Source organism: Paroedura picta, chromosome 5, assembly GCF_049243985.1.
Source record: "Paroedura picta isolate Pp20150507F chromosome 5, Ppicta_v3.0, whole genome shotgun sequence".
NCBI lineage: Eukaryota > Metazoa > Chordata > Lepidosauria > Squamata > Gekkonidae > Paroedura > Paroedura picta.
The window spans coordinates 109,424,759-109,450,084 of NC_135373.1; the positions used below are offsets into that span (position 1 = coordinate 109,424,759).

At 45.8% G+C, this 25,326-nt stretch overlaps 1 protein-coding gene across 1 annotated transcript in view; it reads left to right on the forward strand.

The window, feature by feature from the left end:
- TMEM178B (transmembrane protein 178B) overlaps positions 1-25,326 on the forward strand; it is a 304,193-nt gene that overhangs the window by 259,630 nt on the left and 19,237 nt on the right. The window contains exon 3 of the mRNA XM_077339863.1: positions 11,474-11,611. Within this exon, the coding sequence (XP_077195978.1) occupies positions 11,474-11,611 (138 nt within the window). The remainder of the gene's footprint in view (positions 1-11,473; positions 11,612-25,326) is intronic.

A 25,326-nucleotide genomic window follows, 5' to 3' on the forward strand; every position in this document is an offset into this window, starting at 1 on the left:
CTCCAAATCTCCAGAAATGACTTAAGCCAAGCTGGCAACCCCACCTCTGTTTGAGAGGAGAATTATACATTCAGGTTTTGGAGAGGTGTCCTTTAGTGGGAATATTTGGCCATGCAGCAATGAATCTGTGTTGTCCTTGGAGAGGAATAGATACACAGTTTGATGCTCAGTGCATGACTCCAAAGCAAAGGGTTGCATGGGTTGTGTGCATGCTACCCCCCCCCCACACCCCATTCTTGTAAAAATTCCAGAGGGACTGTCTGATGCCATGTATAGGAGTCACATGAGACTTTAGCCAATTTTTTGTGTCAACCAACAAAATCGATTTATAAAGTTCTAGCATGTATTTATAATATGCACGTGTATGTATGTGAGATTATAAGCAGAACGCTTGAAGCTATATTATATTGGCCCAACAAGATCAATATTGACCACTCAGACTAGCAGCATTTCTCCAGGGCTTCAGGCAGAGATCCTTTTAAGTGGAGATGCCACGGACTGAACCTGGGACTTTCTGCAAGCAAAGCAAACGCTCTACCACTGAGCCATGGCCCCTCCCCGAAAAGCAAAGCGAGACAGCCAAGTCAAAGGTCATGGGACCATACCAATTACAGCTTTTGGTGCAATTATTTAACATTTCAGACAAGGTGTTTGCATGCATGCATGTGTGTGTATTTGTGTGCGTGTGTGTATGTGCCAGGCAAAAATCCGTCTTGTGGATAAGACGAAGTGGACTCAAAGTCACAGAAGTCCGTGCTAGAATAAAACGTTGCTAGTTTTTAAGGTACTGTCAAAGGTCCTGCTTCTTTTCCCCCAAATAGATTTGCTGCCCCCGCACTACTATATACGTGGGAAGAGCATCTCAGGCTAGACTAATCGGCAGCCGAGGGCGTTTGCTGAGGCTCCTCTGGCAGTGTAGGATAAGCCATTATTTTCAGCTTTCCCCACCTGCAACATCTGTGCTGCGAGTCTCTGCTCCCCCCCCCCCCCACACACACACTGTTGGTTTGGGTGGTTGTGTCTCTCCTCCTGACTCCCTTCCCCCATCACTGCTTTGGCTGTCATCCCAGCATTTATCAAGCTACAGTTTTTATGTTCCTTCTGCTTTTTGGCAGCCCCTGACTTGGAATGATCAAAATGGCATTGACATTTGATTGCAAAAAGGTGAGCGTCATGCGGTGCTCCGGGGGTTTATTAACAGGGAAATGATTGGGTTTTGGAGATAGGGAGTGGCGGAGGGCAAAGGGAAATCCATTTCCTTGGCACCTGTTTCTCCCCGTGTTTCTTTTCTTGACACCTATACATTCAGGGAAGGCTGCCGTTTGCATAGCAACCAGCCGGCCCCCAAGTGAAAGACGGTATAGAAGAGGCGAGTGACGTTTCCTCCCGTAATCCTGCATGCCTGCATGCAGAAAGGGAAAGGAGCTGCTCTATCAGCAAGAGGAACTGATGTGCAGAAAGCAGAAATAAATGGGCTCAAATTGGTCAATTTCCATCTTCCTCACTAAGGAAGGTCTGTTTACTGACATTAAGGGGACCATTCTGGGCCATTCTGTTGGCGGCTTACAATTGTTTCCCCATGTCCCCCCCTAGAGGGGGGATAATAGGGATTTTTATGATTTTTTCACCGCAGTATGTCTTGAATTATGGTTAATGCGGTTTTAGTTCTTAGTTTTAAGGGTGATTTTATTGGGGGATTTTATGTATTGTACTGTGTATTGTACATTGGATTTGTGACCGCCACGAGCCTCCGGGGAGTGGCGGGATATAAATTGAATAAATAATAAATAATAATAATAAAAAGAGAGAGGGTGGCCGGTGCTACAGTTCTTCGGGCACAGGGTTCCTAAAAGAACAGCACCTCCATTGGGCGGTTCTGGGTAATTAAGATGTTAAATCCATGGGTTCGGGAGAACCCAGATACAAGAAACAATTTATTTATTTAAATTTTTAATTTTTGTACTGCTGCTCTCCATTATTATTTCTTCTTCACCATCTTCCTAGTTGATCAGCTCTTTCAGTGCATTTGACTTGCCCACATTTTAAGTGCATTTGACTTGCGCCACATTCACGGCGGTTCACAACAATGATAAAATACAATAAAATACCATAAAACCCCCTAAAACACCCCTTAAAAGGTAAAGGTATCCCCTGTGCAAGCACCGAGTCCTGTCTGACCCTTGGGGTGACGCCCTCTAGCGTTTTCATGGCAGACTCAATACGGGGTGGTTTGCCAGTGCCTTCCCCGGTCATTACCGGGTACTCATTTTACCGACCTCGGGTCGGCAATCTGGGTACTCATTTTACCGACCTCGGAAGGATGGAAGGCTGAGTCAACTTTGAGCCAGCTGCTGAGATCGAACTCCCAGCCTCATGGTCAGAGATTCAGACAGCATGTCTGCTGCCTTACCACCCTGGGCCACAAGAGGCTCTTAAATTAACCCCTTACATTACGGTTAATCAGATGGCGATTTATCCCTATAAAGAATTCTAATCTCCCACCCCCCACCCCCACCCCCCACCCCAGTCAGCCCATGAGTCAAGTTCTCTTCCGCTCTTTATTAATCTCTTTATTAGGACTCCAGCATCATACAAGAGAGAGCAAACTGAACCAAAGAACTCCCACCAGATCCCCAACTTGTAGACATGCACAAACAAAGGGATCTTCCTGCCAGTGCATGCTATAGTTTCGGTTTAGACTGATTGGATCCTGCAGTAGGGCTCTAGCTGTGTATTGGCTACCGCGATTGCAGAGTTCCGATCCTGCCTTGGACCGCAAGCCAAGTCCTCAGCAGGTCTACAGACACAACAAAGAATCCACTGCTGGAAGGACTGTAACAATCTTAAAAATGTGGGCAAGTCAAATGCACTGAAAGAGCTGATCAACTAGGAAGATGGTGAAGAAGAAATAATAATGCCCCAGCTGCAGTAAGCAAAGGGACAGTGGTTTGAGAAGGCCACCTGTGTGGTGTGGTGGTTCGTGTTAGATTCAAGCTATGGAGAGCATGGTTCAAATCCTCCCTCAGCTGGGAATTCACTGTGTGACTCCTATCCAATTACACTTTTTTAGAAGGAGGAGAAGAGCTGGTTTTTGAAACCCTACTTCTTGCTACCCAAAAGAGTCTCAGAGAGGCTTACGATCACCTGTTCTTCGACTCCTCACAACAGATACCCTGTGAAGTAGGTGAGACGGAGGGAGCTCTGGAAGAACGCTGACTGGCCCAAGGTCACCTATCTGGTTGCATGGAGGAGAGGAGTGGGGAATCAAACCCAGCTCACCAGATTAGAAGTCACCGCTCATAACCATTACACCAAGCTGACTGTCCTACACCAAGCTCTGCTCTCGTTCGGCCTCACTTGGAGTACTGTGTTCAGTTTTGGGCACCACAGTTTAAGAGGGATGTAGACAAGCTCGAGCACAACAAAGATGGTGAGGGGTTTGGAGACCAAGACGTATGAAGAAGGGTTGGGGGAGCTTGGTCTGTTTAGCCTGGAGAGGAGATGACTAAGAGGGGATCTGATAACCATCTTCAAGTACTTAAAAGGCTGCCATATAGAGGATGGAGCAGAGTCATTCTCTCTTGCACCAGAGGGACGGACCAGAACCAATGGGGTGAAATTAATTCAAAAGAAATTCCATCTAAACATCCGGAAGAAGTTCCTGATAGAGCGGTTTCTCAGTGGAACAGACTTCCTCGGGAGGTGGTGGGTTCTCCATCTTTGGAAATGTTTAAACACAGGCTGGATAGCCATCTGACGGAGAGGCTGATTCTGTGAAGGTTCAAGGGGGTGGCAGGTTACAGTGGATGAGCGATAGGGTTGCGAGTGTCCTGCATAGTTGTTATGATCATGTTAAGTTATTGTTGTTATAATATATTATCTGTATCTTTTTCTGTTCCCTGTAAAACACACTGAGCCTTCGGGGAGGGCGGTATATAAGTATAATAAATAAATAAATAGTGCAGGGGGTTGGACTAGATGACCCAGGAGGTCCCTTCCAGCTCTATGATTCTATGACTCTATGATTCTAAGCTGGCTAGAAGTGACCCCATCACCTTTGCAAGTTGAGGGAAAGGGCAGGTACATGTGTGTGTGTCAACAAAGTAACAACAGCTTTGAGTTTCCTGGTGGGACAGTATTATTATTATTGGCAGACTCTGGAGATCAGTTCCCCTGGAGAAAGGGCTGTTTTTGAGGGTGAATGGGGCATTACACCCTGCTGAGATCTCTCCACTCCTCAGTTCTTCAGGAATTTCCCAACCCAGAGTTGGCAGCTCTTGCTGGAGCCCCTTGCTGTGCAGGACGTTTCTCTCCGAAGATCTACTGCAGCGCAGGAGCTGCTGTGCTGCCCTGCAGGAGAGTTTCTTTGCTTCCAGCTGTGCTCGTCCTGGATCTTTGCAACTGAAGCAAACAATACTGGAGTGCCTTGAAATCTCCAGGGCTTTTTCTCCTCCCATCTCATGCTGTCTTTAGAACGTCTTGCCACTCGAAGAAATGGGGAGCGCGTAAGGATAGTTAGGGATAGCTTTGCATGACAGGAGCTGTTGTTTCCTGTAAAAAATCCCCCATTACAGGATGCTACTCACCCCCACACACACCAAACACCAACCACAAAATCAGCCAGTCCGAAAGGGCAGAACTCACCATGGCAAAGATAACCAATTAGACTGTGCACCGCTCTCCCGTCCCTACCCACTTTTATTGGCAGTGATGCGAGGCAAGAGTGCAGAAATGTGCAGCTAGAAATGCCAGTCCCCCAGCAGGGACCTGGGTTCTCCCCTGCCAGTTCCAGCTCACCTTCAGACTACAAAGATCAGCTCCACTGGAGAAAATGGATGCTTGGGAGGGTGAACTCTACAGCAGGGTGTTTGCTGGCAGGGGCTCATGGGAATTGTAGTCCATGAACATCTGGAGGCCCACAGGTTGACTAGCCCTGCTCTACAGGAGGCATTCTCATCCAGGGCTTGTGAAGCCCTGGAGTTTCTTGATGATCCTGGGAGGGTTTCCCAAAAGGGTGGGAGATAATTAATTTTAATATATATTTTCAATTTGTTAAACATTTATTGGGTGATTTACCATATATGGTCATGTTGACCCATTCCCCCTCCCAAAATGACCAATGATGGGCTTGGAGGGAGTGAGAAGGAGAGGGACGCCAGGTAGGCATGGACACAGGTATGCTTCCCAACCATATTCTGCAGAATCGTACCATTTCTGGGATTTCTTGAAGACTGAAGAAGGTTTCAGGGCTTTCTCAATGGTAAAAAAAGTTAAGAAAGGTTGCTCTACAACACTGTACCCCACTGAGGTCTCTCTCCTCCCCAGGCTCCATCCTCAAATCTCCAGGAGTTGCCCAACCTGGATCTTTCCCTCTCCCCCACCCCCGAAGTCCCCAGTGATTGGTAAGGGGGATATGGCAACCCTATGCACAGCATAATGACAGCACATTTATAGACTGTATCTGCTTCATTTCTACCCCAGTTTTCTCTCCAATGGGAACCCAAGGCAACTAACAGCATCCTCCTCTCCTGCATTTTATCCACTCTGCCTCTCTCATACCCTCTTGTTCTGCCCTCAAGGTACCACAGAGACCCTATTCTCTGTGCAGTTCCTCCCTTCGGAGCCTGTCCAACCCTGGATTCAGCTGTTGTTAAATTAAGAGCTCTACAGTGATCCCAGAGGCAAAAACCGTTCAGTCTGACCTACATTCTAATCATTGACCTAGAGGTGGAAGACACCAGAGTCCATTACTAGCTCCCCTGAGGGACCCCGTTCCCCGGGATCTATTTCCTGAAATGGCATCCAAAGCTCTCTACGTTGTGAGTAATTTGATGCTTGGCGGCAAATTGTGTGTATCCTTTTTCTTTCCCCCTCATAAGAATGATATTGAAAAATCAGACAGCAGGGGCCGGAGAAAGGAAATGTCTATTAATACATGGAGTTCCCTGGGGGATTTTCCAACAGAGATGAAGCCCATTGTGTGGTGGAATTAGAGCGGGTGCCACACACAGGTGTCCTTTTGTTAACCCGGTATGGCTTTCACAGGAGACAATTTCACCATTCGGAACCACAAATATCTGAGGGGATTCTAAGGCTGAGGAAAATGTAGGTGGGAAATGCCACCTCTCAAAGGAAGCCGGAACTCTGTCATTGTACTTCCCTTTTTAAACACAGATGATGTAAGCAAACAAAGCCTCTCAGATGCCAGTGAGGAAATCCCATGTGGGTCATATGTACAGCCAGGCCGAAAGCTGACTGAGTTAGGAAGGTGGCAAACAGCGGTAGACACATACAAGGTGGAGGACTTGCCTGTTAACTCAACCACTTCTTTCAAACTCTTGGCTTCAGTACGCCAAGTCTCATGATTGTGGGGGAACAACTGGAAACCACAGACCTTGCAGGACAAGAAACCTTCAGAACTTTTTAGGATTAGAAGTGGCTGCCTAGATTTTTCCAAATCTATTTCTATGTTGTATACTTTCTGTCCCCACACCACAGCCTTACTCCAACTACTGATAGAGGAGCATGCTGCACAGAAAACCCCAGTCAAGAAGAAGAAGAAGAAGAAGAAGAAGAAGAAGAAGAAGAAGAAGAAGAAGAAGAAGAAGAAGAAGAAGAAGAAGAGTTGGTTCTTATATGCCGCTTTTCTCTACCCGAAGGAGGCTCAAAGCAGCTTCCCATTCCTCTCCCCACAACAGACACCCTGTGAGGTAGGTGAGGCTGAGAGAGCCCTGATATCACTGCTCAGTCAGAACAGTTTTATCAGTGCTGTGGCGAGCCCAAGGTCACCCAGCTGGCTGCATGTGGGGGAGCGCAGAATCGAACCCGGCATGCCAGATTAGAAGTCCGCACTCCTAACCACTATACCAAACTGGCTCTCATGAAGTGATCATAGTTCATGGGTTTCCATCAGAGCAGCAACAAGATCACCAGAGAGCAGATAGGAAGCTTCATGATCACATGGTTCAAACATCCTTCTTCATCTCTAAAAAATAAGCTTAGGACCATGTTCCACTTGGATGAAAACCCTACCCACCATCATTCATAAGGTGTTTTGGAAGCATTTCAGAAGAAATTCTATTAGGTGGAACCTGATATGGTTGCCCGTAGAGAACGTCTTGTACTGGTGGTCATCGTTCCGGCAATACGTTCTCGGTAGTCCTCGATAGCAGCTCTCCTATGCCGCACGGTGGTATGGATACGCTGGACCACCGCAAGCATCTGAGCCAACAATTGAAAAATAATCCTCTCCATTGCAACGTTAACCTGTGCTGCGGGCAGTAGGCTACGCAAACGAAGAGTGAGGCCGACCGCGTGTCTGCCCAGGTGCATATAAGCAGGTAACCTGTGGGCGTGTACTGTGGGCGGGGATTAACCAATCAAACATATCAATGCATCAACCTCTGGTTTATAGAAAACAATAGAAAACACGTTCCAAGGGCGCCAATGATTGGACGATAACGCGTTGCTACGGGGTTTCCTGGGTTTTTTTTAAAAAAAGGGAACCCCGACGAGTCCGGCTTTAGGGTCGAGGTCAAAGGTGTGCCTGCAGTTTGATTGATGGGCACGGGAGGCCAGAAGCGCTAAAAAGGGACCTCCTTTGTAGTGAAAAGACGGAGAACCGGAAGCCTGTGGGTTACGAAAGTGACGAGAAGTGAAAGTGCTAAATTCCGCAAAAACCGCAGCTGTGCGTTACGGGCACAGCTAGTTACATTTCGCTAGTTGAAGTAGCGATTTCGCAAACAGCAACCAAATAGCAACTTTGAGCTCTGTGCGAAATGGCCCTGAGTATCTCCTGGAATTATAGCTTATTTCCAGATGACATAAATCAGTTCCCCTGGCTACTTTGGATAGTATTATAGTCCACTAAGGTCCCTTGACTCTGTATGGCTTAGGGCCAGCATGCCTTCAAAGGACAGCCTTCTATATGAATGTACCCATCAGTTCTGACCATTTTTGGAGATTCTCCCTCTGATCCCCCTGGCTTACTGAGACTAGATGGGTGGTAACGCAAGAAAGGCCCTTCTTGATCATGGCACCAAATTTTGAAACTGTGCGCCAGCAGTGATGTCAACATTGAGGGAATAACCAGAGGTATATTTCTGAATATATTATGGGGGGAGGCTACAGAGGCCCTGTGCATATATTTTCAGAGGCAGTCCATGTCTGCATATATTACTTGTGCAGGGATGGGGGTAGAGCATATGGAGACTTTGGCCTCTGCTCAGGTGCTTCCCTCAGTCATCTTAATTAATCATTCTGATCCTCTATTGCCCTGAAGTCTCAGGAGGGTTGCCAGCTCTGGGCTGGGGAACACCTGGGGACTATGGGGATTGAGCCAGCAGTGGGCAGGATTTGGGGGCAGAGAGGGACTTCAGTGGAGTGTGATGCTATGGAGTCCACTCTCCAGAGAATCTCTATGGTCTGGAAAGCTGTAATTCCAGGGGATCCACAGGTCCCACCTGGGGACTGGCATTCCTATGTGTCAGGGCTTTCCTTATGTTTTTGTTGCATACTATTTATCACAATACGCATCAGCAGGACAGTGCTCTTCGGTTCATCTCTAATTCAACACACACTATTGCTTCCTTTAGAGGAACAGCAAAGGCTTCATTCCCAGGATAATGCTGTCTTCAAATATCAACACTTAAGTCCCTGGCAATTAAATGATCTCCTGTAATTCCTTTCCTTAAATGCTATTCCACATTGATTTTAATATACTTCTAACTCCATCTCTCTTTTATGAACAAAAAAAAATCCAATCATTGATTGGATGAGTCCTTTTCAAAGCAAATGGAGATGCCTTCCATATTGCTTTACGTTTCCTCTCGCTTTTCAATGGCATCTATTTAAATACAAATTTCTCACGTGGAGCTTGGAAGCCAGGGCTTTCAATTTAAATGTTAATAGAAGAGTAAACTTCAAAATGTTTTTTTTTAATCTCTATGAAAAAAGATCACTTCCTGTAGTTAATATCTTTCTATATTTTCCCTCCCCTTTTTTCTCCTGATGTGGGCTTACCTGATTAATATATGTTCTTCAGCAAAGAGAGAGAGAGAGAATTGGAATAACACTATGTCATTGAAAATGCTTAATTTAAAGTATTTAATACCACAGTCTGCAGGAGGTTTGAGCAGAGCCTGGTGATAACATGGAGATCTCATATTTCCATCTTTAGCATTTCCTCAGCAGCCCATTCATCAAACTAACTAATCTGAATGCTTTATATGATTATTTTCAGGTTGGTCCAGCATGATATTCTGTGGGAGGAGGAAGGACATGCCAAGAACATCAGTTTTGAATCTTTGTCTGTTTATCTTCTCCTCTTCCTTCCTCCTCCCTTTGCTGTAACCCATATTTCAACTTTTTAATTGTATGCTGTTTGGGACAGAGACCTGAATTTCTGTGTATGTACCTTGTAGAGTGCCTGCAAACTGTGGACACCACGTGTATAAATTCCTATTTGCCTGCATATATCCAGAGTCCTCTGTTAATCAGTCTTTATTTGTCACAAACTGATCAGCCAGAAGTGACACACAAAGAGAATCATCAGCACATATACAGTAGGCTGATTTCAATAGTCCAGACCTAATTAATAAAAAAACTTAACCACCTGCTTTCTTGTTGAATGTGCAAAGGCACAAAATTTGGTCACCTTAAAGATATCATGTTATGTCGGCCATTTTGGGAGAAATTAAAGAAAGGATTGCTGTATGAAGGAGTCCATGTATACTCATGTTCATTTCTCAGATGTTGTGCCTTTGCTTTTTTGTGTTCTTTCTCCATGGTCAGTCTTTAGAGAAAAACTTTTTTTGAGGTAGAACTTTTTGTGTGTTTGTTGAATAACCACAGGAATGTATGTGTGTGTGCCTCATTCTTTACCCTTGCCTTATCTTTGTCCATGGCTGCCAGATATGCCCTCATTGTTTCTAGACTATTGGGCAGCTTTGTAATCCTTTATATCATCTATTTGGCTTTCTCCCCCTCAGTGTTCTCCCCAGGTCTTCCTTGACCCTCCATTTTGTTTCTCACTTTACCCTTGTTTCCATGGAAACTCTAGGCAGCCATTTTGTTGGCTGGGGAAATGAAGACATCATTAAGCTTCTTGTAGTTGCAAGGAAAAGAGCCTCCTGTGGCGCAGAGTGGTAAGGCAGCCGTCTGAAAGCTTTGCCCACGAGGCTGGGAGTTCGATCCCAGCAGCCGGCTCAAGGTTGACTCAGCCTTCCATCCTTCCGAGGTCGGTAAAATGAGTACCCAGCTTGTTTGCTGGGGGGTAAACGGTCATGACTGGGGAAGGCACTGGCAAACCACCCCGTATTGAGTCTGCCATGAAAACGCTGGAGGGCGTCACCTCAAGGGTCAGACATGACTCGGTGCTTGCACAGGGGATACCTTTACCTTTACCTTTTTAGTTGCAAGGAAAGGATACTTTACTGCCCCCCCCTTTATTTTTCCTTCAGAAAGCAAAATGTCCACCAGTGAAGATACACATGGGAATGTCACGGCATTTGTTGCCGATTGTTTGGGGATAACAATATACCCTCAAACCTGTTGGAAATCAGATGGCTGAACCAAGAGCGATTTGCTTCCTTCTCCCATTACAAAGCTTCCATGTGAGTGACTGGGCCATGGCATAGACCTGCTCTGTCTCTGCATTCCTATGAGGGCAGTGTCCTTTCCCCCTGGCTTCAGTTTCCCCTAAATGGCTGTCTTTAGTTAGAATTGAGAAATGCTGATCAAACTGCATTGGGATTGTGACTAGTTAGGCTAGATCACCTGCAGGAGTTCTTCCAACTCCAAGGCAATGTGTGCAGAGGCAGTCTTCTCTGACCTCATTCTTCATAAATAGCTGTAGGGTGCTGATTCAGCGATGTGCTGCTGCGCACATAATAATTTCCCAATTGGAAGAATCACTCTGAATAGACTTACCCTTAGTACTACCATTTCTGTGTAAGTTGTAATGGGAGAAATTCCTGGAAGATAGCAGCAGACCAGCGAGAGATGTTCAGACATCTAGGGCAGGGTAGTCTAGTCAACCTGCGGTCCTCCAGATGTCCATGGACTACAATTCCCATGAGCCCCTGCCAGACGAAAGCTCACACCTTGAATAAATCTTTGTTGATCTTAAAGGTGCTATTGGATTCAATTTTTGTGGTGCTACTTCAGACCAACACAGCTACCCACTGGAATCTATCTGTGAAACAGTTACCATTGTAGAAGAAATCCAGTTGGAACTGTTATTTTATTTTGCTAAGTAACAGCCGCCTTTTTAATTCCCCCTTCTGATAAAGATCTCTGTCTAACTAGAAACTTAGAGGACATCCCATCAGATTTGGGATTTTAACTTCTATTCTTCCGAACCAACAGCCACAGACTGGTATATGAATCTTGGAATATCATGTGTGATTTTTCTGTTCCGTAAGTTGCTCGACCACTAACACAGAACGTGCATCTTGTTCTTTCTTTTTTACAGACTTGCGCAGAATGACAGCGGGTTTCATGGGCATGGCTGTAGCCATCATTCTCTTTGGATGGATTATTGGGGTGCTGGGCTGCTGCTGGGACCGAGGCCTTATGCAGTATGTGGCAGGACTTCTCTTCCTCATGGGAGGTAAGAGGGAAGGACCTTGTAAACGAAAGTCATTTTCTTTCTCTCAGTCATCTTTTTGTCCTGCTGGTTTCAAAGTGCTACACAATTTAATTGAATTCTGCCATTTCATTAAGGTAAGTTTGAAATCTGATGCTACAACCACACACACAGTATGGATGGTTGAGGGGTTGGAATTCATGCATTAGGAGGAGAAGCTGAGAGAGTTGGGCATGCGTTGCTTGGAGAAGAACAGGGCAAGGGGTGATACAATAGCTGTGTTTAACTACGTACATGGTAGGCATGTTGAACAGGGGTGCCAACTTGTTTACTGCAGCTTTAGAGACAAGGACTAGGAGCCATGGGTTCAAATTATGGGAAAGAAGGTTCCACTTCTATATTAGAAAGCATTTCCTGATGGTGAAGGCCGTTTGTAGATGGAATAGACTGCCTTGGTGGTGGTCTCCTTCATTGGAGGTTTTTAGGAGGAGATTGGATGAGCACCTGTCAGGAGTGAGTGATTTTTAACTTCCCTAGAAGGTGTGGGGGGGGGGGAGGGCTTGACTGGATGACCTTTTATGCTGTCTTCCAGCTCTGTGTGATTCTGTGTGATATTATAAATAACCTTGAATATCCTGCATTCTGCAGGGGGCTGGATGACCCAGGAGGTCCCTTCCAACTCTATGGTTCTACAATTCTATGATTCTAGTCTGCAGTAAAACAGCTAGATTGGAGTCCAGAAATAGCTTAGCTTTTGAGAGTCCAAACTTCCTTTGTCAGATATGGAACTCTGATGAAGAGATCTTTGACTTTTCAGAGCTTATTTCCCCCCTCCCATCATGCTGACCTCTAAGGGGCTATTGGACTCAAACCTAGTTATTAGGGAACACTTCCCTTGCTTGCAGAACTTTCCCAATATTTCTTATAATGTCAGCTAAAATACTTTGAAACAATTTTACCGATCCAGCAGATAGGAAGATTGAAAATGGCAAGTCTAAGACTGTCTGGTAAATGCAGCTTTGTGATTTGAACAAGGAACTATCAGTTCACATTTATGCTAAAAACTATTGGACTTTTACACTTCTAAAAGGTCTGTTATTTTAATAATCTCTTTAAAATGCAATTATCTAAGCTCTGTATGAAAGTCATGACAGTTTGGTGTCTTTAGAACCTGTTTTAAGTTGGTGGGGAGCTGGAGACCCAAATGAGAGCCTATTGGTGTTAAGTTTGAAGAAAGCACCATTGATTTCCATGGAGCCTTGTGTCAAGTAGGGGTGGATAGCATTGCAGCTTGCATGATTAACGATGGGTTTGAAATGCATTTCCTCCATAAGATGCTCAGACCTTTAAACTGTTGGCCACTTTGTGGTGGAGGAACACAAGCACAGGGACCTTATTTAGGAGGCTCTTTCTCTGTCTCTTGTTCTGAATTTTAATATAATTATAGGGCCCTCACCTGGGAAAGATTGTTGCTGATGCATGCTCAAAATTATCTCGTTCCACAAGGAATTTGTGATTAAAACACTGGTGGACTGACTGTGCTAAGTCGTACGTTATCAAATAATCTGACTGCGGGGTCATTTATATGGAGACGATCCACATGGTCTGCTTGAATGAGCCAGTGCTACATTTTTAATAAATTGCAGCAGAGTTTTGTTAGGAAAATTTGGAATTGTACAGGGGCAGTTGGGGAATTTTGGAGCCAGCAGGACTCCTGTGGCAGAGTATGCATGTGACTCATGTGCTTCTAATTGGGGCACATTATGCACTCTGGTTTAGCACACTTTTGTGTTCTCTTTATATGTGTGTGTAATACTGGAAGATTCCCCTCTCCTTCCTCCCCGTGAAATATCACGGCCACCCTTGTGCCCAAAGTCTTAAACACTAGCTCACATTCTCTTGCCTAAGCCACACAGCACAGGTGTAGAGTGTTCCAATAACATTCTGTGGGCATGCCTGGTCATGCAATATTCTTTGGGCATGTCTAGTCATGCAATGAGGATTTTTTTTTTACCAACACTGTGCCTTTATACATGTGGGATCCTAGGCCAGTGGTTCTCCCTTGGGTCAACAAACAATCTTATTAGGGTTGCCAGCTCTAGACTGGGAAATACCTGGAGATTTGAGGGGTGGAGCCAGGAGTGGGTGGGATTTTGGGTGGGGAGGGACGTCAGTGGAGTATAATACTGTAATTTTTTATCCTCCAAACACCCATTTTCTCCAGGGAAACTGATCTCTGTAGCCTGAAGATGAGCTATAATTCCAGGGGAACCATAAGTCCCACCTGGGGACTGGCATCTTATTGAGTAACCAGCTAGCCAAAATCCAACAAGTACCTCATATTTCCGAGGTGGTTTTAAGGTGACTTTTAGAGACTGAGCTCAATTCCTGCATATGATAAGAGTCCTGATAACAGTTTTGAACAAATACATTTGTTTCCCACCTTGTATTCTTTGGCTACTGATTCAGAACTGCACACATTTCTTGTCGCAACTGAACAAAATCTGGTTTAGAACTGTGCAATGGGAGAGAACAACATATTAGGACAACCTTTAGGGTCCAGATTGCCAGATGGGATGCTGAGTTTAACTTTTTGAGATTCTGGGCTTGCAGGCTTTGCCACTGAGGGCCTAACAAAATGTTGTTGTTGTTGTTAGGGTCCACCAGGCTGGTTGTCAGAGTGACTGGTTTAAGGTCAACTAGTAAATGTAGAGATCTGAACCCTGATCTCTCCAGTCTGAACCAAAGTACTGACATGCCTGCACCACATGGGTTCCAACATGGAGACTACTTGCATGACCAGTCTGAGATCATGGGTGTTGTCTGGTCAAATGGGTCAGAAAAGAGATCATTCAAATCAGTTCTCAGTTTAAACACTGTTGATCTTATTGATCTTAGTGACTCACTTTCTTTTAGTCTCTAGGTTATTCCCAGTTGCCTTGAGCAACTTGATTTAGAAGGGTCGTATATTTGTCTCTCTCTCTCTCTCTCCCCCTCTCTCTGTTTACATTCCACCCTTCTGCTACTGCATCTAAGGTGATTTACAATTCAAAATAATTACCTGCAGTGTTAGACACATGAAGAAAAGACTGGGGGAGGGGGGGGGGAGAGGAGATAAGGAAAACCAAGCAAATTCCAGAATCACCTTTCAGATTGCCCATATAAGAAGGTGGGACTCCCAAGGAATTATGGGGTAAGGAATAAGTATAAAAAGGTAAAGGTATCCCCTGTGCAAGCACCGAGTCATGTCTGACCCTTGGGGTGACGCCCTCTAGCGTTTTCATGGCAGACTCAATACGGGGTGGTTTGCCAGTGCCTTCCCCAGTCATTACCGTTTACCCCCCAGCAGCAAGCTGGGTACTCATTTTACCGACCTCGGAAGGATGGAAGGCTGAGTCAACCTTGAGCCGGCTGCTGGGATCGAACTCCCAGCCTCGTGGGCAGAGCTTTCAGACAGCTGCCTTACCACTCTGCGCCACAAGAGGCTCATAGGAATAAGTATAGGAAGTCCAAATATTCCCCCCTAGCATTCAAGAATTCTCACTGGAATTAGGACATGTTCTCATAAATATTTGTATTCTTTTTCTTTTAGATAGTGCTTAAAGATGCCCCTCCCCTTACATATAGCTGGTCTGATTTTGCAGCATTTGTGATTGGACAAGCCACACAGTTTACTGTTAGACGTTAGGCTGTTTATACAATGACCAGCTGGAATAACTATTAGAGATATTTCTGAGAGATGAAGAGCCAAACCACAGTTAGTTCCTGATCTCTCTGATCTCTCTTTCTCTCCAATGCAGCCACTGGGAACTAATTTATAGTACAGAATTTAATATGTACAAAAATCTTGCCCACAGGATCTTGACAGGTGAACTGACCATAGTCTTTATTACAGTGCTAGACCAGTAATCTAATTACAATGTACATAAAGAATTCATTGGTAATTAAAATTCATTGGTAATCACAAGATGTCATAGTCCCATTGTATACGGCACTGGTCAGACCACACTTGGAGTACTGTGTGCAGTTCTGGAGGCCTCACTTCAAGAAGGACATAGATAAAATTGAAAGGGTACAGAGGAGAGCGATGAGGATGATCTGGGGCCAAGGGACCAAGCCCTATGAAGATAGGTTGAGGGACTTGGGAATGTTCAGCCTGGAGAAAAGGAGGTTGAGAGGGGACATGATAGCCCTCCTTAAGTATTTGAAAGGTTGTCACTTGGAGGAGGGCAGGATGCTGCTTCTGTTGGCTGCAGAGGAAAGGACGTGCAGTAATGGATTTAAACTACAAGTACAATGATATAGACTAGATATCAGGAAAAAAATGTTCACAGTCAGAGTAGTTCAGCAGTGGAATAGGTTGCCTAAGGAGGTGGTGAACTCCCCCTCACTGGCAGTCTTCAAGCAAAGGTTGGATACACACTTTTCTTGGATGCTTTAGGATGCTCAGGGCTGATCCTGCGTTGAGCAGGGGGTTGGACTAGATGGCCTGTATGGCCCCTTCCAACTCTATGATTCTATGATTCTAAAATAGTATAAAATTTAAACATTCCAGCTAAAAGAATCAACAAAATTGCATTTTAAAATTCACAAACATTATCTCAAGCAATGGAGACTCGCTCTATCTCTATCTAAGTTGCTCCAAATTCGCCCAGCTCTTCCTTGTTTCGATTGCCCTCCATGCAAATCTGGCAACAACAAAAGCTATTTCAGGGCGTTGATCTGACAACATGTCTTTAATCGCCACCAAATTGGACCTATTCTGTGGGGATGGCAAAGTAAGTTCTCCCCTGATCTGCTCGTATAACCTAAATTGGAGTAATACATGTTCTGATGTCTCAATACTCCCATCCTGACAGATGGATACACGATTAATCTTAACAGGTGTATAAACAATGGATAGTGGTAGGGGAGAAGCCATGGCTCAGTGATAGAACATCCATGGAGTAGGTCCCAGGTTCAGTCACCAGCATCTCCCCTTAAAAAGGTCAGGAAGTAGATGTGCGAGATCGCCACCTGAACCCCTGGACAGCTGCTGCCTATCAGAGCAAAGAATACGGACCTTGATAAACCAAGGGTCTGCCTCAGTACTATAAGATAGCCTCATCTGCTTACAACAGAGTAACACCAAATGTGTAGAAGGGATGCCACTAATGAAAAGGTACCTATTTGGGCTAAACCAAATTCAGACAATGACAAGTGTTCCTATGAAAGCAGCTTTTATTGACATCAAATGCTTAAGGTTTCTTTGAGAAATTTGATTTAGTACATGGGGGCAGGGGAGGGGGGACCTGGAACTGCACAAAGATCAATAAGAACACAAGTCAAATGAATTAGAAATTGGGCAACTGGTTCCCAAATGTAATTGTTAACAGGAAAAATCATCATTAAATGGAAATGTTGCACGAGCATCAATTCTTGACCCAATGCTATTCGATATCTTTGCCAACCATCTGGAAGGAAATAGGAAATCACTGCCGATGATAAACACAAGGACTGATGGGATGGCAAAAAGGGACAACATCGTCAATGCTACCAAGTGAACCGAATCGTTCAGTAAGCTTCTCAAATCCGAGGTCCCGGCATTGAAACACACGGCCCAAAGATTGAGCTAATTGTCTGAGTGTATGTGTGGGTGGTGGGTGGGTGGGTGAATTAATAGCCACCCTGGATCATCAGCATATCTTCATTCATTCATTCATTCATTCATTCATTTATTCATTCGTTCATTCTGCTGCCCTTCCCTGAAGTTTCAGGGCAGCTCACAGATTAAAACTGTAAAATGCATCTACGTTCATAAAATTATTAAAAACATTAAAATTACAAAAAATAACCCTCAATTGCTGCATGCTTCATCCTTCCAGGGGCGTCAAGAGGGCTAATATCATTCCAATGATATTCTGATTGGTAGGGTTCTTGGTTAGGGAGGCCAGCAGTTTGGATAGTCCCTTCCCATCTCAGCCATAGGCCTGGTGGTTTAGCTCTGTCTTGCAAGGGCTGGGGGACAACTTGAGGTCTCTCAAGGTTCTGATGTCATTCGGCAAAGCATTCCACCAGGCTGGGGCCAAAGCTGAAAAGGCCCTGGCCCTTTGTTGAGGTGAGTTTTAATTCTTTAGGGACAGGGACCGTAAGCAGATTCTGGTTACTAGTCCATAATGCTCTTAGGTGGGAGAGACCACAGTCCCAAAGCAAAACATGTTTTCATATGTTACACTTACTCTGTCCCATCACTTCCATGTGACGAAATAATCCGGAACGCCTGACAAATCTGGCCCCATGTGGTAGAAAGGATCATCTGTTTTCCTTCACTACTTCTTATAACCATGAATGTAAACTGAGGCCTAAAGGATTATGCGTCTACCCTAATGTTGCAAATTGCTTATTCATTCTTTTCTCATAATTAAGGTCCAAATGAGTGAAACCTATATTTGTAGGTCACGTGTATGGAACATGCTATATGGAGAGGTGATACAGTCTAATTATTGGGCTCTAATGGTTAGCGTGCTGGATTAAGGAGTGCCATCTCTGTGTTGGGACATTTCTGGGGTTTTGGGAAGGGGTCCGACCTCAGTGAGGTATAATACCATACAGTCCACCTTCCAACACCTCCATTTTGGATAGGGACAGCTGGTATCATATCTCACAGGTCTCAGCCATCCAAACTTCTATTAGAGCTGGTTCCTTAAGAAAAGCTCCTCATGTAGGTCTGTGGAGCCCAGGTTTCCTGCTGCAGTGTGGAGTGTTGCTGAGAGGTCCACGAGGGCCAACAAGGGCACAAGACTCCTTTTGTCCTTCAAATTGTGTAGGACATCTAAAAAGGCGACTGAGGCAGCTTTCATGATGTAGCCAGATCTGAATTCTGATTCAAAAGGATATTACATTGGCCATTTGGGGAGATGGTAAACAAAAAAGGGTTGCCATGTAATAATGATCTTGTATTCACACATTCATTGCTCAGTACTTTCTGTTTGGTGTAGTGGTGTAGAGCCAGTTTGGTGTAGTGGTTAGGAGTGCGGACTTCTAATCTGGCATGCCGGGTTCGATTCTGTACTCCCCCACATGCATCCAGCTGGGTGACCTTGGGCTCGCCACGGCACTGATAAAACTGTTCTGACCAAGCAGTGATATCAGGGCTCTCTCAGCCTCACCCACCTCACAGGGCGTCTGTTGTGGGGAGAGGAATGGGAAGGCGACTGTAAGCCGCTTTGAGCCTCCTTCGGGTAGAGAAAAGCGGCATATAAGAACCAACTCTTCTTCTTCTTCTTCTTCTTTTCTTCGCAATTAGATTTCTGGTTTTTGTTTATGTTGAATGACAACAGAAGTACGCATGATTAAAACTGTCCCTAAACACTCATTCTTTATCCATGCCTTCTATTTCAGCTACCTTCATTAAACCTTTCATGGCTGTCAGGCATCCATCCTGGCCAGGTGACCCAAAAGTAGCAGTTTCTAGCCTGTGTTATCCTTCATATAATTTTTTTGGCTCATCAGACTTCTCCCCAGGTCTCCTTTGACCCTCCATTTTGTCTTCCACTTCAGCCCTGTTGTTGCTTTTGTTGCCATAGAAACTCTAGGCAGCCATTTTGTTGACTGGGAGTATGTTATTAAGCATCATTGAGGTGCAATGAAGGGACTTAACTACCTTTTTTTTCCTTTCAGGAAGCAAAATGGCCACCAGTCATTTTTACAGTGATATAAGTCAATGGTAGCAGAGTGAACAATGGTTGGGACTCCCCTGCCTCCCTTGTAAGCCTGGCACCAAGATCAATTATTATTATTATTATTATTATTATTATTATTATTATTATTATTATTATTATTATTATTATTATTATTTCGATTTATTTCCCGCCACTCCCAAATGGCTCGCGGCGGGTTACAATATCTTAAAAAAACCATTAAAACTCCCATTAAAAGACTTTAAAATGTCACAACATGGCAGCACAATAATAAGATCCCCTTCCTACCCCCATTCCTAAAAAAGGGGGGGGTGGAGGAGAAGGAGGTCAACGATGTTCAAGAAGCCCGGGGGAGAGCAGTCGATGTACCCCGGCAGCCCCAGCCTCAACCATAGACCTGGCGGAAGAGCTCCGTCTTGCAGGCCCTGCGGAATGTTAAAGGGTCCCGCAGGGCCCGCAGCTCACCCGGGAGCTCATTCCACCAGGTGGGGGCCAGGACCGAAAAGGCCCTGGCCCTGGTCGAGGCTAGGCGTGCTTCCCTAGGGCCGGGAACGACCAGAAGATTCTCACTCGCAGAGCGCAGAGCCCTGCGGGGGGCATATTGCCCATTAGACCTGGGAATCAGTCAGTTCCTCCTTGTTTTAATATACTTGATCCTGACCCGTTTAAAGACCTCTGATGCCATCCGTGCTCGGTTAGTTCTTGGTTGCCAGCTTCTTTGACATGATTCATTTTGTTGAGCTGATAGATTTGTGATACATTCTTGTCTCACCTGCTGATGTCGGCCCTAGCAGCACAGCAGACTGCTGACTATACTAACTTGCCCTTGATGGGATTCTGGAAATCCCATTACGATGAAGTATAAAGCCGTGTCCAGTTTCCTGCAGGCTTGCTTGTCTGTGTTCAGATTGGTTGTCCTGATAGTCCCATACATTTTTTAAAAACCCTGCTCCCTCTTTGTGAAAGATATTTTACTCCCTGGAACTGTTACTGGAGCCAGTCCTGATCTCACTGTGCCTTGGTCTAGTAAGTAGGATTTGGCAAAGAAATGAATATTTGGAAGCCATTTGTATGAAACTTTTGGACAGGACCAAGGTATGGAGATCAAATTCCAAAAAGTGGGAGCAGCTGCCTGTTTTGCAGAGATTGGCAGATAATCATGCTCATTATGTTGTAGAAAGCTTTAACGGTTGATTTCTGAATGGTGTGATGGGGAAGAAAAAACAAGGTATATCAACCAGCCGATCAATAGAATAAAGTTCTTTTTTGTAAAACTGAGTTGGCCCTCTTAACCAGTGGTATACCTAGCCCATTTGGTGCCTGGGAGAGGTGGGTAGGTGGGGTTTGGTGACATAGGCGTGTGCCCAGGCTGGCTCTGCAGCTAGCAGAGCACACATCTGGCTGCCTCCCCATGAGTTTCTGGCTGGAAAAGGGATGCAACAGGTACAAGGGGTGGGGGACAGCCAGTGGCAGGTGGGTCACAGTTTCAGGGAAGTACAGCTTGGGGACATCCCCACACACACACACACACACACACACACCATAGGCATCTAGGAATAGGTGATTCCCTGCTTGCGTTTCAGGGGACTAGAAGCAAAGCCTGTTGTACCCAGGGAAACACTGGGTACCTTCCCGGGGGCTGGGTACATGGCAAAAGCTCCTGCCCACCCCTGGACTCTTGAGGCCTCACCTCCAAACCTCAAGGAACATTCCTGACCCAGGGGTCATCAACCTCTAGGGGCAGCCTGGAAACCTCCTGGAATTGGAAGTCATCTGCAGACTCAAATTTGCTTTGTTGTGATGGTCATGGAAGAATTGCAGCAAGACCAAGGTGGTCTCCATATGGAAAGGGAAAGTCTGCATCTTCCCAGTCCCACCTACATCAGCATTCTTTTCCCTGCTGCAATTGCCTGTGATGGTTACTCCCAAAGCATCCCTCCCATCTCAGATTGGAAACTGCAAACCTTGCATGACTTACTCATGAGCAAACATTCCCAGGTCAGAGGCTTTTCCTTGTTGCCCTGGGTCCCAGAGGGCTGGCAGGGGTCCATTTCTGGGCCTCTCACAGCCCTTCTCCTCCAAAAGGCATGCAGAGTCTGCACAGGAGGCAGCTCGCCCCCCCCCCCACCCCGCATGTCCTCCAAATTGAAAGAGATGAGGAGGCCAGGGCAACTTACTGGCAGCAAGGCATGCTCTGAGGCCAGCTCCCCTTCCAGCAAACTTCCAAAACCATCAAGAAGTTGGAGGCAGAGAGCTGATTCCTTATTAATCTTTCCTAGCCAAGAACTCCCTTTTGATTTGGGCTAAACTAGCAGGGTGGGCCATTCCTGGCTGAGGGCCATGGATTACTCATGAGTAAATGTTCCCAGGGTAGGGGCTTTTCCTGGCTGCCTTGGGTCCCAGACAGCCATGGGGGGGGGCTTTTCTGGGTCCCTCGCAGCTCTTCTCCCCCCACCAGAAGGGACTCAGGGGGCAACTTGCTCCCGCCCATCTCCTCTGAGTCGGAAGAGGCTAGGAAGCCAGGGCAACTTACTGGCATCAGGGCATGCTCTGAGGTTGCTTCCTCTTCTACCCAGCAAACCTCTGAAACATGCAAGAAGTTGGAGGTGGGGAGCTCATCCCCTTATTAGCCCTTCCTGGCTGAGGGCTCCCTTCTGATTGAGGTTAAACTACCAGGGCGAGCCATTCCTGGCTGAGGGCCATCTCCTATTGGGGGAATATTTCAGAGGTAGGAAGTGAGTTGCCAGCATGCTATTTGAACTGGTTGGCCCTTATTGACAGAGTACTCTCTCTCTCTTTCTTTCTGTCTCTGTGTGTGCTAGTGGTATACCTCCAGGAAGGGCCAATCAAGTAGGGAGTGAGTTGCCTGCATGCAATTTGAGCTGATTGGCCTTCACTGGCAGAGTGCAATTTGAACTGATTGGCCTTCATTGGCAGAGTGCAATTTGAACTAATTGGCCCTCAATGGCAGAGTTCTCTCTCTCTCTCCCACACACACACTCACTCGCAGGGAGGGCCAATCAGATCAGGAGTAAGTTGTCAACTTGAGCTTTATCATGTTTAGTGGTATTTTCCACATTTCTGCTGAAAATACCACTCTGAAGTACAGGCATGCCCATGCTCAGTTAGTATACTAGCATGATGTTTTGTTACCATCAAAACCAGCCATTTAAGAGAGTAAAACAAACATTTCCAAACAAAAATAACAAAGCTAGAATAATAATCATCAGCAGAAGGGGAGGAGCCTGTTTCCCTTGACTAAAAGCACAAGTAAGCAAGATGGATTTTGCCCTCTGTGTAAAAGAGACAGAATGTTATAGTGCTTGGGACACAGTCAGACTACAGTCCGGAAGACCAGGTTCAATACCTCCTCAGCCATGGAAGCCTACCAGATGACTTTGGGCCATTCATGCTCTCTCGGCTGACCCTACCCCACAGGGTTGTTGTGAAGATAAAACGTAGGGGGAGAGAACAATGATGTAAGCAAGTGGGGAGAAAAGGAGGCCATACATAACTCAATCAGTTGATCAAAAAGTGCTCGTAAGGGCCAAAGAGAGGCAGATCCACTCTGGTCCGGCAGCCTCCTGGACAGTACACCTTCCAAGGCTGAAGAGCGGGAAAGCCAGCCTTAGGTTTTACGAGGTGCAATTCTTTATCCCCCTTGAGGCTTTTTAATTTCCCTGCCAGCTCCCATTACTGAGCATAACAAGGCACTGAACCGAGTGCTGAATCTGATTATACCAACGGATTTGTCAGGATGAGTCATTGGTGGGCTGTTATCTCATATGCTCCCATCTAGAATCCCACCGTGAGGAAACACGCATTGTATGCTGTTATTCAAGCCTGTGCTGGTAATGAGGTTCAAAATAAAACCAAGTTCTTTTTCTTCCATAACACAAATTACAGAGTCGGACAACAAGCGGACCAGTCTCTCCGATATTTTCCACCAATCCTTTACGTTCTTTGTGTTGTTGGCAATGTAAGACTCCTATGTGTTTAACATGGCTCCCCCTCACAAGGGGAGCCTAACTCTGGGTTGAGAGATTTGGGGAGATTTGGGGGGAAGCCTAGAGGGGAGGGCCCCAGCAGAGATGTGATGCTGTTGAAAGCAGCCATTTCACAGGGGGGAACTGACTGCTGGAATCTAGAGATTGGTTGTAATAATAGGAGATCTCCAGGCCCCACCTGGAGGTTGGCAACTATGCACATCTCTTTATCAACTTTGACGGAAGTGGGTAGGCACATGATGTTTATGCCCAATCCCCATTCAGTTCAGTGCAGCTTAGGTGGCAGATGCAGCTGTGGAGGACCATCCCCCATATTCTAAGCCATCTCCAGATGTTTGGAAATGGGTAGAATTTACATGCACGGGGAGAATGCAAGATTCTGATTGCAAACTCTGCCCTCAGGCTACACACCATTCATTTCAGCCTAGGCATTGATTAAGGGTTATAGATGTGGCTAAATTCTTGGGGGAAGGGATAAAACATCTGCACTGCATGTAGAAGGTCCCTGCTTCAACCTCCAGCAAAGAGGATCAGAAAGTCAATGGGGCTTTCCTCCCTCATCATTTCTGAGCTGAAGCAGCCCCAGGGGCATTGCTTGCCCCATTAGAGAGTTGCATGGGCACTGTTCCAAACAGAATCAGGCCCTTGCAGTTCTTTAAAAGGCCGTTCCCGGTGCTCCTGGGTGACCCAGATCTGACTCATTAAAAGCTGGAACATCCAGAATGAACCTCAGTTAAGACTCTCTCGTGCCCCCAAAGAAACGGTAATTTCCTGGGAAGAAGCGTTTGGAAGCTGCAGTGTGGAAGTGCCCAGGGATGAGTGTGTGGACTCCCGCTGCTTGTCCACAGCCCCCTATCTCATCGCTTACCATTTTCAGACTGTGTGTTTTGATTAACAACTAGGGATGCTGAAGTATCCACCGTTTCAGCCTGCAGCCTGCTCGCAATGCCGTTCAGCAGTCTGCGTGGCTTGCAAGCAGCTCCAGGTTACCTTCAATGCACCCCCACCAATTCTGTCAGTCAGACATGAACAAAAAACAGTCTATAGACACACGCAAGCACTGTTTTAAAACAAACGCCCCACCAGTTGGGGTTCACCTGCCTCTGATCAAGACGAATGGCTGCTGACCTGTCCAAATCTGCAGCGCTTTGTGCATGTGCAGTTTTGCACAGCCCCATGGGAGTTGTAGTTTCAGAGATGCTCAGCATGGAATTTCATTGCCTCCAGTTCATGGAATCAGTTAATTACCTGACCCAATCCACCATGAACTGGAGGTAAATTCAATGGCTGCCATCGTGTCATGTAAAAACAGCCACAAGGCAGAAGGCAATGAAACTCCACCATCACCACCAGTTCCTGCACATCTACCAAACTGATTAGCATGCCTTCCAGGTCGGGTGGCTTTAAGGCGAGGCAGTCCAAGGCACATGAATGACAGCAGCGGACAAAATGGTTTGTTCACCTGCAGAACATAGTCATTGTAAAGTTCTCAGGGTCCCTCTTTACAACCCACCACGTCCCTTGCCTTCCCCATAACAACCTATGGAAGCAAAAGCTGGACCCTGAAGAAGGAAGACGGGAGGAGAATAGATGCTTTCGAATTATGGTGTTGGAGACGAATGCTGTGAAGACCATGGACAGCCAAAGTTGCCAACAGTTTTAGAGAGGAGCAAACCAACTATGTCATTAGAAGGGAAGATATTACAGCTAAAGCTCACTTACTGTGGACACATCATGCGATCAAACTCACTAGAAAAATCACTATTGCTCGGCATGGTTAGCAGCAAAAGGAAACGTGGTCGCCAAAGGATCCGCTGGCTCAACATGATCAACGCCGATACAGGGATGACCAGGAACCATCTAAAAGAAGCAGTCAGAGACAGGGGCACATGGTGAAGACTTTCCTATAGAATCGCTGAGGGTCGGACATGACTGAACGAATGACATCATCATCATCATCATCATCATCATGATGTCCCTTGCGGTGTTTAAAATAAGTATACAATACAGAGAGCTGAAACAGGCTTCTGTTTACCTCTTGCTCGGAATGCCT